General features: G+C 56.7%; 1 protein-coding gene across 1 annotated transcript; it reads left to right on the top strand.

Annotated features, from left to right (window-relative positions):
- The first annotated feature begins 2,305 nt into the window (after window positions 1–2,305).
- C1QTNF6 (C1q and TNF related 6) lies at window positions 2,306–10,397 on the top strand. Its single transcript, XM_059934838.1, has 4 exons — window positions 2,306–2,364; window positions 2,930–3,050; window positions 5,358–5,616; window positions 8,062–10,397. Exons 3-4 carry the CDS (start codon window positions 5,364–5,366, stop codon window positions 8,607–8,609), a joined length of 801 nt encoding a protein of 266 aa, XP_059790821.1. The 5' UTR covers window positions 2,306–2,364; window positions 2,930–3,050; window positions 5,358–5,363; the 3' UTR covers window positions 8,610–10,397.
- The last annotated feature ends 3,637 nt before the right edge of the window (window positions 10,398–14,034 follow it).

Below are 14,034 nucleotides of genomic sequence, written 5' to 3'. Positions count from 1 at the left end.
TCACAAGCCCGGGGTGGAATGGGGTGGGTGCCAGGCGCATAGCCTCTCCCCAGTTGGTGGCGCTCACGATTTCCTTTGTTTAGTTTCTTTATTACCGTCCTAGAACAATTAGATCTGTGACTTGCCAAACACGACTTGCATAGCTGACTCAGGGAATCACGTTTTGGGTTCTGTCTCACTTTATGACAGGCACACATTTTTCAAAAATGCATGAAGGGTTCTTGGTGCTTTGTAAGCACTGACTAAATGTCACTATTTTTATATCTTCTTCCCAACCTTGGGCTGGAAGGTGGATGTGGCTAGGAGCTTGGTTCTGAGAGTTGGTGAGTGTGTGCCTCATCAGTGTGCATGAGGAGAATGGGCTCATGCCCTCACCCTATTCAGGGTTTAACCCCGGAGAAGCACTGCTTGGTGGCCGGTGTAGAGTACCCCCATGGGTTATCCCACCAGGCTGCTCAGATGGTCTTGGCCTCCTCATGTTCCTCTGGCCTCGGGTCACCAAGGCTCAGAGGTAGGGAGACATGCCCAAGGACACAAAGCTAGAAGGAGGTGGAGCTGAGACGTAACCCAGTTTTGTCTGCCCCAGGGCTGGGGCTCTTGTCTCCAAGCTGCCTGGCTGGCCTGCTGGGGAGATCCTCAGAATGGCTGGGAGACCAAGGGCTGATGCACAAATGGGGTAATTTGCGACATGGTGAAAGAGAGAGGGAGGAAAAATATTAGAGTAGTGTATAATATTCCTGAGTCCTGCTCTCTTGTCTGCCCTGCCCCCAGCCAGCTGCCTTGGACCAAGGCGGGTAAGGGACCCTTTTCTGGGGCATTGACATTGGCTGGGAGTCAGAGGAGCTGGTCCTAGAACCTGATGAGAATCATGTGCTTTTCCAGACCTCAGCCTCCTCACCTGTCAAGTGAGATGAGGCTCCTTCTCTGCAGAGGGGCTGTTGAGCGAGGCAGGGAGCACACAGTGGGCCCTGGACCAAACCACTTCTGTGTCCCCACCCTGCTTCTCCACATCCCCCATCCGTCTTCCCTTCTCTTCGCGTTTTCCTCAGATGCTAGGCTTCCTAAGCCAGATCTCCGTGAGACAGCCAGGAGCTGTGTTCTGCTCCAGTGCTGCTGACTCAGCCCTTTTCCCTCTGGTGGCAGCAGTGAGGCGAGGGTGGGCAGGGGGCTCCCGCGCCTCCCTCCCTCCCTCTGCAGCCCTGGCTCCGTGCCCTGGGAATGCTGCCTGGGCCAGGGCCACATAGAGGGCACAGTCAGTGTGGACCTGGCAGTTTTCCCAGTGTCCTTAGGCCTTCCATCTGCTTTCCTTTGGGGCCCCTTGAACCCCTAAGTAGGCCTGGGGTGAGGGTGGGGTACTCCAAGTGGGTCGGGAGGGGGAAGCAGCACAAAACTAGAAGTTGGGAGAGTCTGGCTCTCATCCCAACTTGGACTCCAGTCTGCTGTTTGACCTTGAGCCAAAGACTTGCCCTCCCTGGTCACAGTGTCCCTGCTGGACAGATTAAGGAATTGGATTAGATCATCTCTAAGGGTCCTTCCAGGCCTGGATATTCTGTTGTGTGTTTATCCCCCAAAGTAATAAAAAAACAGAAGCTCAGAGATGGGAGATGGTCAAGGACACACAGCCAGGGCTGTTCCATCCCCCACACTTTGCCCAGCTGTGAGTGGGGCCTGGGGGTTAGTGCCCAAAGCCCCAGACTTCAATAAATCCCCCGAGGTCGCTGCATTCCTGTGCCTCCTGAGAGTGATAATGTCACCACCTCTCTCTGCCCAGGGGCAGGCCCTGAATTGCAGCCTTTGCCCACAACCGTGCCCAGCTGTGCCATCGTGGGAACTCCGGTAGGACGGAGAGCACTTCCATTCTGTAGGGTTGTGGTTCCTCTTCACTAACTGTGTGACCCCGTGTAAGTCACATCAGCTCCCACCACTAGCTCCCTTTCCCAAGAAGAGTAAAAAAATGGATGTAAATACCCTTTGGCTCCCAAAAACCCCTGCAAAGATGAAGCCTGGCCCAGGCAGTAAGTACTCAACAAATGTAGAATGAGAGGGGGCTAGAGGGCGAGGGATGTTTGAGAGAGTCTGTGCACAGGGGTCTCTGACCCCAGGGAACCAGGGCTGCAGCCTTTGCAAAGACTCCTGCAGCGTACCCAGAAGGAAGCAGAGGCCCAGGGGCATTCTGTACAGGCTGCGCTCCTGTGACCTTGTTGGGGGTCATTTCCACGGGTGGATTGGCTGTAGAAGACCAGGACGATGGATAATCATGGCAGCATTTCCAGGCAGAGGAGGAGGACTTTGGTGTCCATTGGGGGTGGGGCTATTGACCTGGCTGCCACCCTTCCCTGATACTCTTACCTGATCTCAGAGGAGGTGAGACCTTCACTCAACAAACATTTACTAAACTTCCTCTTGTGACTGGCACGGATGGGGCTGGGGAGTGGAGTTCTACAGACAACTAGGATCTGAGAGGGGAAGGGACTGGCCAGTGGGTGTCAGTGCCAGGATTTGAACCTGAGGCTACTGGGCTGGTGCCCATGCCCCCTCTGTGCCGCCTGCCTCAGTGACTCAGAACTAACGAGCTCTTCAGCCTAGGCTGGAGCCCCCGGCACAGGGATTCCAGCACTGCCTTCCCCTTCCTCAGCAACTTCTGGGGCTCCCTGCCCTTCCCCCTTCCCAGCCTCGATTTCCCATCAGGGGCCTCAGACCCCTTCCTGCTGGAACTTTATGGCATCTCTGAATTAAACAAGACCCTCTAGGACCACCAAAGAGTTAAGCCAAGGAAATCCTCAGCTCCCTGTATCTCCAAAGAACCCAGAGGCTGGAGGGGAGGGAGCAGGGAGGAGGGGGAGTGGGAAGCCAGCTCAGCCCGCTCCCTCCGCCCTCCCTCCCTCCCTCTGCTCTGCCTCCATCCCTTTCTCCCTCCCTCCTTGGCCAGCCCTCCGGGCCTGGGATTCTGGGCCAGCAACAAGTTATAATTGCAAACATGGACCAAGGAACCAGAGGCGGCCCAGAGGCCCGGGGTCCGTGAGCTGCTGTTTGAGGCTGCAGGACACTGGGTGAGTGATGGGAGGTCCTGCAACTTCCTCCAGCAGGGCAGAGGGGGTTGCGGTCAGAGCCTGGTATTCCTCTCCTTTCTCCTCTCTTCCTGGACACATCTCACATCTCGGGGCCCTGCTCTCTCCTTCTGACCCCGGCCAGCCCCTCTAGGGTCTGCCTTCCCCATTCCCTCCTTTGACTGAGACTTTAGCCCTGGTGAAGGGCTGCCCTCCGATGCTCCTGTCTTGTGCCCACCCCTGTCTGGACAGGCACCAACTCAGCTCAGCAGGGCCTGGCCCTCCCCCCATCCCAAAGAGGCCCCAGTTCCCTCATGGAGGTAGCAGGGACCCCCAAATCACCCCCAATGGCGTGGTCCCTCACATTTGATCCCTGTGTGACACCTTCCTCCAGGGACAGTCAGTGACCATGGCTGTGGTTATTATTACTTTTGTTAAAGGCTGCTTTGCTTCCTGCTTCCTGCATCCCCCCTCCCCACCCCCCAACCAGGTCACAGTTCTGTGTCACAGATTTTTTGACTCTCAGCTGGCTAGGCCAACAGAAATGTCCCCAGACAGTTTTAATCCTCTGGGAACAGTTCTGCTCTTCCTATCCCATGCAGGCCCTGGGGAGAGGTTGTGTTGGCCAGCAGAGAAAGGAACAAACGTTTAATTACGAGTCTTTTACAAGTCAGGCAATTTCCCTGCATTTAAATCCTCCCAAATAACCTGGGGAGGAAGGTGGTGTTGTCTCCTCCTTGTAAATGTCAAGGAGCAAGAAGCCCAGAGACGTTAAACCACTAGCCCTAGGTCACACAGCTTGTAAACTATTCTGGGATCTCAAGTCTGACTCCAAAGCCTCATCTTTTCCCATGAGGTCACATCTATGGGAAGAAAAAGAGGGGATTTTGCTCTTCTCAAAACCACTGGGATGTGTAATTTACAAATAAAAGCTAAGGGTCATAATCTCGGACAGAAGGGATGTTGATCTCTGAAGATTTGACGTGCCTTATTGAGCAGAACCAGGAAAGCAGAATGGGGGCCGGGGAGGCAGGGGAGGCTTGGGAATTATCATCTTCAGGAGAGGGGTGATGGCTCTGGAGACTGCCTGCCCACCCCTCTCTTCTCCTGCTACTACCCCGCCCGCAGGGAGCAGGGAGGGGGTTGTTGGGGGGAGGGCTCCTGCCCCTTTAAAACCCAACTCCTACCTCGGTGTTCAGGTTAGGTTAGAATGGCATTTAAAAAAAATAATAATTTTATCTTCTCTACACATATTAACCACAGAAAAATATTTTTGAATTGTACTAAATGTTAAAGGAGAACAAAAGGAAATAAACAAAGAACACCAGAAGTGTAAAAACCAGTCTGGTTTCAAAAGTGTTTCTGATCCTGCGATAACTCGGTGCCAGCCCCCAAAGACTGCCGCCACCTCAAAGGCTCTTTGCCTGGCTTCCTGCCCACCCAGCCCCGGCTTGTCTCCAGTCACTGCTGTCCAGGCTGCTTTCTGCCCCTCTCTGTGAACTCTGGATCCCTTCTTGGCCAAGGCCAAAGACAGATCCTCACAAACCCTTGGACTTCCCTGTTCCTTTTGAATTTTCCAGACTTCCTGGTTCCTGCCCCTTAGTTCCAACTTACCACCTTGGCAGCTGATTGGCAGGTCTATGACGATTGACACGACCGTCTTCCAATGAATTTACTCTCTCCTGCTCCTTTCCCTGCAGGGCTTCTTGTGTGAGGTTGAGTTGGTAGGTTGTTGACTGTACAAACATGCTGAGCGAGGAGGTGGGCTGACACCAGCTACACACCTTCAGTGTGCATTTCTGCAGGGACTTCTTTTGTTTGTTTGTTTCTAATTTGTCCATCCCGAGGGGCACCTTCTTCTACCTCGCCCTCCAGTGACGGTGGAGTCTGGGGCAAGAAGACAAGCCAGAGGGAGGTTGGGAGGGTGGGAAAAGCATTTTACAGTCTCATTGGCTATGACACATAGGCAGCAGGGCATCTTCCTCACCCACCCCAGCAAACGCCCCCCAGGACCCTCGTCTTCAGAGGGGGTCCTCCTTCGTGGGCCCACGTGTGCCAGAGGTGCCCAGGGACTGGGTTCCAGGAGACTCAGCCTCCAGGCCCTGCACTACCACAAGTCTCTTTGTGACCTTGGAGAACTTGCTTCCCTGTGTAGGCCTCTGTCTTCTCATCTGTTAAATGGGGGCACTAATGCCCCCTCCCCGAGTTATGTCAGGAACGCACGTGCTGTGGGTGGTGGCATCCGCGCTGGGCATCAGCAGAGTGTAGATGTCAAGGTAATGTATTTCTGTCCCTCCTTCCCTGCTCCAGGTCGCCATGGGGATAGCTGCCCTGGGCCTCCTCTGGGCAGTGCTCCTGCACCCTCTCTCTGTGTTTGGAATCCCCACCGAGGAGCCCACCTCTGGGGAAGCTGTGGCCTCTAGTCCCCCTGGGCTCTGTCGACGGTGCTGTGACTCTGAGGACCCCCTGGTCCTTGCTGATGCTGCACATGAGTCCTTGGCCTCTCCGTCCGCCCTCCCGTACATGCTGCCTGAAGTCAGGCCCTACATTAACATCACCATCCTGAAGGGTGAGGACCCACATGTGGCTTGGGCTGGACTGGCGTGGTCGGGGACAGGGAGGGCGTGGGGATCTCTTCCTGGGCTCAGGGAGGTGAGGTGGAAGGAGCAGAAGAAACCTGGACAGAAAACTGTCCCAGACCTTTTCTTTCATTCACACATTTATTAAGTACCTACTGCATACCAGGACCATTCTGAATTCTGGGATGGAGCGTGTACACATCAGACGGAGATGCCACCGCTGTGGAACTTCTGTTCTAGTGGGGGAGGCAGACAGTGAGCAATAAACGTATCACCCAAGTTAATGAGACGGAAGGTGATAAATGCTATGGAAGTGATGAGGTGGAGCAGGGTAAGGGGTGTCTGGAGTGCAGCTGTGGGGGGCAGGTTGCATATTAAATGGGGGTGGTCAGTGTAGGTCTCACTGAGAAGGTGGGGAGAAGCCACGTGGATCTCTGGGGAAGAGCATTCCAGGCAGAGTGCATAGCAGGTGCAAAGGCCCTGGGGCCAGAGCGGACCTCATGTGTTTAAGGAACAGGGGGCAAGGGGAGGAGCAAGGTTGGAGACAAAACAGATCAGACGTGGGCTCCTCCTCTGAGTGAGATGGGGAGTGGGGGAGGGTTTGAGCAGAGGAGGGACCTGGCCCAGCTTAGGTTTCAAATGGATCACTCTAATTTCTGTGGAGAATAGACAAGGGTAGAATCAGGGAGAGCCGTGGGGGCCACTAGGGCCGCCCAGGTGAGAGCTGGCTGCCTGTCCTCTAAAACCAAATCTCAAGGAAGCTACTTCTGCTGTTGGGGGCTGTGAATGGCTAGTCCTGGGGCTAGCCCTTGACATCCTTAACCTCTGTCTTTGCTCATGACAACCCCGCAAGTTCAGTATGTTGTCATTCCTCCCACCTTGCAGATGGGGAAACTGAGCCTCTGAGAGGGGAGGAGCTCTCCTGGGGTCTCACAGCTGTTAGGGGCAGAGCTAGGATTTGTCGCCGAGGACTCCAGAGGGTCAGCTGGCACCTGAGACCCTCGGGCCTTCAGATTTTGTAGTTGAGGACCCCTCTTGTCCTCTCCCTACTTTGCCCACCACCTCACACATCACTGCTTCCCCAAGGCCAACAGAGCCCTCTGTGTGAGGTTGACGAGGTGCTTGGGTGCTGACTGCACTCCCCCCTCACTATCCTCCTTAAGACCCCATGTCACCTCTCCTGGGCCAGGCTAGCTGCCTGCTGGGCAGAAGGCGCCTGGCTGGTGTCAGGAGTCCTGGGTCCCAGCCCCAGCTCTGCAGCTCCCTTGCTGCGTGGGGCAGGCTTGTCTCTCCCTCCCTGGGCTTGCTGCCTCATTTGTAAAAAGGAGAAGGTAACCCCCTCTTATAACTACCCTTCACGCCCTCCCTTGGGGCTGGGGCGAAACAAGTGCTCTGCAAGCTGTAAAGTGCAGGGCACGTGATGAGGTAGGTAGTTCACCAACGAGGCCAGTGAGGAAGACCTCCACAGAGCCATGGACCCCCTCCTTCCTGCTTCTCTCCAGGCTCCTCCTCCGAGGGCCTGTGCCCTCTTTTCTGCCCCTTCTTCCCCTCTTCCCAGCAGCATTGCCGTGGTCATAGGGGACCCCGGGACGACACAGGGCTGTCTAGTTCATTCAGAGGGCTGAGGCTAAGGGTGTGATTGCAGGCTCTGTGACGGGCAGCAGGGAACTATTTGGGATCTGGTCCCTCAAGAAGTAGGTGGTAAAAAAATAAAAAGTAGGTGGTCGCCTGCTTTTCTTGCGTTCAGGATCAGCCTGGAACGAGGGCTGGCCAGAGGCGCGACTGCCTGGGAAGCAGGGCGGGGGAGGTGGGCTGGGCAGTGCTGGGTGAATCGTCCTGCCTCGTACCTGCAGACTTCACCCGGTGCTTTCCCAGAGGGCTCAGGAACATCCCTGTGAGGTGCGCGTGATCCTCTTCAAGATACAGACAAAAAAATCCCAAGACACCAACGTGAAGGCCCCAGGTCGTGCAGAGGGGCGGTAACGCCCACCAACGGCTGCCTGGCTCCGACTCTGGACACTTCCGTCCGGGTGATCCCTTCTCTGGGGCAGAAATGCCACGCCCACATCCCCCTGGAGTCCCGCCGGGTGCAGTGACAGCTGGGGTCCAGGCCTGGTCTGGCGGAGACCACAGTGAGAGCCTCGCTGCTGAGGAGGGAGCAGGCTGGCGTGGAGACAGACCGCAGCTGGAGTCCTGCTTCCCTGCCCCTAAGCCGTGCCACCCGGGCGAGTCCCTTCACCTCCCTGTGAGTGGAGGTGGACATGGTGTCTCCTTCAGAGGGGCGCTCGGGGCGGCGATGCCTGGCATGCAGAAGGTGCTGGCTCTTCTCTGGCCTGCCGTCTCTGGGCAGGGGCGAGCCTTCTGCAAACGCTTAGGAGCCCCCGGGGTGCAGGCGTGGGTGCCTGCCCTGACTTTTCTCCTTTTTGTCTCCGCAGGTGACAAAGGGGACCGAGGCCTGCTGGGCTCGCCCGGGAAGCTGGGCAGGGAGGGCCCCCGGGGGGAGCGCGGCCCCCAGGGCACCAAGGGTGCCAAGGGGCAAGCAGGCAGCCCCGGCAGCCCGTGCCAGATGCGCTTCTCAGCCTTCTCGGTGGGCCGCAAGACGGCCCTGCACAGCAGCGAGGGTTTCCAGCCGCTGCTCTTCGACACAGTCTTCGTGAACCCGGACGGGCACTTCAACCTGGCTGCCGGCCACTTCGTCGCCCCCCTGCGCGGCCTCTACTTCTTCAGCCTCAACGTGCACAGCTGGAACTTCAAGGAGACCTACGTGCACGTCGTGCACAACGACGAGGCAGCCGTCATCCTGTACGCGCAGCCCAGCGACCGCAGCATCATGCAGAGCCAGAGCGTGATGCTGGCCTTGGCACCCGGCGACCGTGTTTGGGCGCGGCTCTTCAAGCGTGAGCGTGAGAACGCCGTCTACAGCGACGACATCGACACCTACATCACCTTCAGCGGCCACCTCATCAAGCCCGAGGACGATTAGTGCCTCCCACGGGGCAGCTCTGGCCTGGGGTGGCCACGGGCAGGTCTGTCCCCTGCGGGGCCTCAGTCTGCCTGTCTGTGAAGTTGGCCCTGGGACCTGGCATTCTGGGCAGGCTTCCTCCTCTTTCCTTCCCTCCATCACCCCTCCCAGTCTGTTCGGGCCTCTCTCCTCTCTTGGACATTTTCAGAAACCTCCTAACCTAAATCTTCTAGAACTTTCCCAACCTTTTAGACCAGCACTTTTCAAACTTGAATGTGCATCCGTATCACCCAGGGATTGTGCTAAAATGCTGGTTCTGATTCAGCAGGTGCGGCACGGGCCCAGGATTTTGCATTTCTAGGACGTTCCTGGGTGATGCTGGTGCTGCTAGTCTATGGACCCCACTTGAGTAGCCAGGTCCTATAACTTTCACAACATTCTGGTACTCTCTGAACATTCTGGAATCTTCCAAACATTCTAGAATCTTCCCAACATCCTTAAATTCTCTCATCCTTCTAGGATACCCCCTCCTCTTGTCTCTTGCGCCTTCTCCCTTCTCTCTGAACTCCTGTCTGCGCCCTGACTTGTGCAGCCACAGTTCATTTATTCAGTCATCAAACACTCACTGAGCGCCCGCTCTGTGCCAGGCTCCGGGAAGGCTGCGGTGAACCCGACACAGGCCCTGCTCTCGGTGAGCACCCAGTCCAGCCAGGGTGGGGAGACACAGATTCTGAAACCAGACCCGGGGAAACACATGGGTCTCTGATCACACAAGTCTGTGTTCTGGGCATTCAGGCACTGTGGCCCCCCCATTACCCACCACTCCCCAAGGCTGGCAGGATAGGGTACCCCAGGTGGGGGGAATCCTCTGCCTGGTCCTTTCTTTTTTGCCCAATGCCCATCATTAAAGCAAACCCAGGGGGGCCTTGGTCAGCGGAAAGGTGCTGTGAGGAGAGGACCCAGGGGTTAGGGGGCATTTTGGGGTAAGGGGGCCCAGACCCATAGCTCCCCACGCGGCTGGGATGGAAGCCTGTGAGAGCTCCTACCCTCCTCAGCACACGCCCTCCCTGCCCCGCTGCCGGGCAGCTGTCAGGGCCGTGCTCAGCCCGCTTTGCCAAAGGTGCTTGGGCCTCATTTCTCCCACGCTCCCAGCCACTGTCAGACACTGACGTCTGTCCCCAGGTGCTCTGACCTCCTTGGTGTCTCTCGCCAGCCCAGTGCCTCCGGCTCTCCAGGCTCTGTTAAGGTGCTGAGGCCCCGGGTGGGCAGCTCCTGCCCAGCAGAGCGGCCTCTGGCCTGCTGCTGCCTTTACAAATGCTGCCGGGCAATGAGCCAGGACAGAGGGCACCGGGCTTTGGACCCCTCAGCAGGTCTGGGGAACCAAAGCGAGCAACATTCCAGGTCAATTGGGGGGACCCTCCTCTGAGCCATGATGCCAAGGGAGGCGCTGGGCGAGGCTGAGGCCAAGTGAGGGACATCAGGACTGCTGTCCCTTCCCCCTCTCCCAGGGTGGGACAGCCTGGTGGCCCCCAGCCTTCCCCTTCCGCAACCCCAGGTGGCCTGAACCTCTCCCCAGAGGGAGACGGCCTCCGCCCATTGGTGCTTATGCGGACTCCGGGGCAGAGGGGGCCCCGGTGGTGGTCTCTGGTGCTTCCTCATAGCCAGGGGAGCCATGGCTGCATGGCTGGGGGCTGGCAGCAGGGCCTGACCCGGTGCCGTGAAGGCTGGTCCTGTACAACCACCCCCAGCCCGACTTCACCCCTGCCCTGCTTGTCCAGCATGATTAAAAGTTGTGCGTCTTCTTGGCAATTCAGCCTGGTTCTTTCTGCTCGGTTTCCTTTGCCCACCTTGGGAGGGCAGCCCATCCTGTTCTGCTGGGCCCAGGTTCAGGGCCCCAGAGGAACCAAGGCAGCCCAGGGCTCCATTCCACGTGCTCGCCACCCACAAAAGAACCAGCCCGCCTCGGTCACTCAGCTGGTGTGCCTTGGAGGCAGTGGAACCAGCCCAGGGTCTGTTGTGCCGTGCCCTGGCTGTGGCCCCGGGAAAGTCCTCACATCTCGGAGCCTCAGTCTCCTTGTCTGTAAAATGGGAATGATGATCATCTATCTCATGGGGTGGCCATAAGGACTAGAAGAGAGGTTGCCCGGTGAGCACTGCATTCATCCTTTTTAAAAAAAAATTTTAATTAATTAATTAATTTTTGGCTGCGTTGGGTCTTCGTTGCTGTGTGCAGACTTTCTCTAGTTGTGGCGAGCAGAGGCTACTCTTCGTTGCGGTGCACAAGCTTCTCATTGCAGTGGCTTCTCTTGTTGCGGAGCACAGGCTCTAGGCGCGTGGGCTTCAGTAGTTGTGGTGCACAGGCTTAGTTGCTCCGCGGCATGTGGGATCTTCCCGGACCAGGGATCCAACCTGTGTCCCCTGCATTGGCAGACGGATTCTTAACCATGGTGCCACCAGGGAAGTCCCTGCGTTCATCCTTTGAACCACAACTACTGAGCACCTACTGTGTGCTGGGTACGCCGCTAGGCTTGGAGGCTGCAATTGGAGGCACAATCCATCACCTCCCCATGGAGAACACCCATGGAGTTTATGTTCTAGTGAGGCACTTGGACGTGCTGAACAAACCACAGATCCTCACTTGGGGCTCCTGTCTCATGTTTTGTGTGTAATATTTGCCAGAGAACAGCTAGATATTCTCTGGTGGAAAGTGCTCCATGTCCTACAACGGGCAGTCTTGGTGGGTTCTGACTTCTAAGCTAGCATAGTAGCTACTCACATAAAAATACCTAATGTAATCAGTGGCGACTCCCCTTATTGGCTTGATGGGGGCATCTGCCCTGCCTGCGTGCCTGTGTTTGATGGCTCTCTGGGTACCACGTGGAAGAGGATGCTATAAAGACAAATCCACCATAACTGCCCCAGGATTCACCTGAGCCTGCAGCCACCCAGGCAGGGGGAGACATAAGTCTTAGTTTCCTTGGAGCCCATTTGGCCCCCGAAGGAGGTTTCCCACCACACCTGAAGGCCTCGCAGCTCTCACCCAAGAGGCCCTAACAGGTCAGAGGCGACTCAAGGGAGCCGTCCCACCGCCCACTTTTGGCCCAGGATCTGCTGAAGTATCATCGGCCTCACCAGCACCCCTGCTCTGACACTGGTGGTAAAGGTCACCTCCAGTGCCAGGCAGGAGCCTTTGGTCATGGACATCATGAAGACTTGATTTGCTGATTACTGAGGCAGAAAACCTTTTGACACTACTTGCCAAGCACCTGCAGGAGGACTGAAGCTTGCCCTTTGCAAGCTGAGGCGAAAGGCCCCAGACATTTCCAGGCCACATTAGTTCAGGACTCCAAGACCGGCAGCCCTCCGTTGTCTAATTGGACCTGCTACAAACACTTCTCCATCCATGCTTCAGAGGCGGCCTCTGGTCTGTCTGGGCCAGTTGTTCCCATGGCATACCAGTTCCTGACTTGGAGGCATATCGTCAATGGGGGGGGGGGGGGGTGGTAAGAGCCACTAGATCTTTGTTATGGAGACTCTCCCAACAGGTAAGTTCTTGGTGGAGCTCCTTTGTCAAGGGCCCTGGGAAACCGGGGGCCCCCCCTCAGCCTGCTGCCGGGTCTGTGGGGACAACATCCCTCTGGGGATCTGCAATGTGTAGTCCTGGTGACCCCAGCAAGCTAGCGAAATGCCCGTGTAGCCACCTCCCCACCCCGGGGAACATCCCTTTCTTGTCCTGAGTGAGGACCGACTGTAATGGTGTTTGTGCATTAGCAGCAGCTGGCATGTGGGTCCTTGAAGAGTGGAGAGCGTTTGTTGGATGAATGACTTTTACTGAGCATAGGGAGAGAGGAACAGCGGGAAGCAAGAACCAGGAATCCTGGGCCAGGGGATAAGATCCTGCGACTCTCCTGCTCCCTCCCCTCCTGCCAGCTCCGCAGGCCTGTCCCAGTAGCCACATGCTGCCACGTGTACATCTGGAGGAAGGGAAAAACATGGGCAGAAACTCAACAAGATCAGAAACAGATGTCCAGAACATCATGGGTGGGGCTGAGCTGGGGAAAGCTGGGGCCAGCGGGTGGCTGCAGGAGCCAGAAAGGAAGGAGGGATTTCCATGACATGAGTCAAGAGGGCACGGAGCTAAGCCAGCGTGGCTGGGAGCAGCTGGTCTGCAAACCCAGGAAGACGGGAGGCTGGGTGGCCAGCAACAAGACTTGGGGTTGCAGCTCAGGGTCCGGATGAGGTGTGAGGTCGCCTGCAGGTGGTGGCGTGGACAGGAGGAAGTAGTAATTGGGGTGCGGGCACATGGAGGAAACAGGGGACCCTCTGCAGGGAAGCAGCGGTGTTGGTGTTGGTGGGGTCGCCGGTGGCTGATTGCTCTTCACCACTGCTCGGAATGAGTTGATGCCGCAAACTCAGATGTACACAGAATAGAACTTGCTTTATTTCTCCATGACTAAGCTTAATTTCCATTCGGCTGAAGTTGAAGAAATGCGATTTTGGCCAGCTGGGGTTCTTCTCTTACCACATTTCCTGGGGTCTGCATCTGAGCGCCACATCCTGGCAGCCGGAGGGGTCACCTGGCAGTGCGTGTCCAAAGGACATCTGCAGAGTGTGTCAGTATCTCCTCTGCTCCTGGCTCCCGGTTCTGCCTACATACCTGCTGAACTACGCCCATTCCTGCAGAGCCTCCTGGGTCCTCATTCCTCTTGGGACATCCGGGTCCTCTCTGCACGAGTGCTTATCTCACAAATTCTGTATCCCTCAGAGGGCCGTCTAAGCCCAGCGCTATCTGCCTGGATGCACTATCTGCCCATTTCTTCCCTGGGGTCTCAGCCACCTCCCCGGGGTTCTGCCTGGGAAGAGAGGAACGGCCCCTCTGAGTCTCAGATGCCCCAGACCTGCTGGGGGTCTTCCCTGGAGCCCTTGCCAGGCTCAGCTGGGAAGGAGGGGCCGGGATCCACATTCACCAGGAACCCCAGCACTGACACTCCTTTCCTCCCCTCTGCCTGCCTCCGCCCGGGGCATCTTGGGTGTTTGGGTGGAGGGGACCATGTGTCTACTCAGAGCATCCTCTCCCAAAGCTCTTGGCTGGGAATGCAGCTCTTTCCTTCTTATTTTGAAACGCAAGTACCTGGACAAGACTCCTTTCCTCTCTCTGCTTTTAGTTACATATCCTTGCTGTGTTTGTTGGGTTGATCTTGCAAGGAACACATATTGAACACACAGCTTCAAAAAAGGAAAAATAACCCTAAATCCCAGGGTGGGGCAGCTCTGGGGCTGGTTAATTCAGCAGCTCAGCAAAATCACTAAGGACCCTGATCTGTCCCGTATTTCCACTCGGCCCACTTAGTGCAACAGCTTTGTTCTCAAGCCACCTTCCCTCAGGGCCACAGGATGGCAGCCACAAGGTGGTGGCCACAAGATGGCTGTCCAGGTGTCACATCAG

The sequence above is a fragment of the Balaenoptera ricei genome, chromosome 10 (genome assembly GCF_028023285.1).
Source record: "Balaenoptera ricei isolate mBalRic1 chromosome 10, mBalRic1.hap2, whole genome shotgun sequence".
Classification (NCBI taxonomy): domain Eukaryota; kingdom Metazoa; phylum Chordata; class Mammalia; order Artiodactyla; family Balaenopteridae; genus Balaenoptera; species Balaenoptera ricei.
The sequence above is the reverse complement of the archived record's forward strand: the minus strand, read 5'-3'. Positions and strand labels throughout refer to the sequence as shown.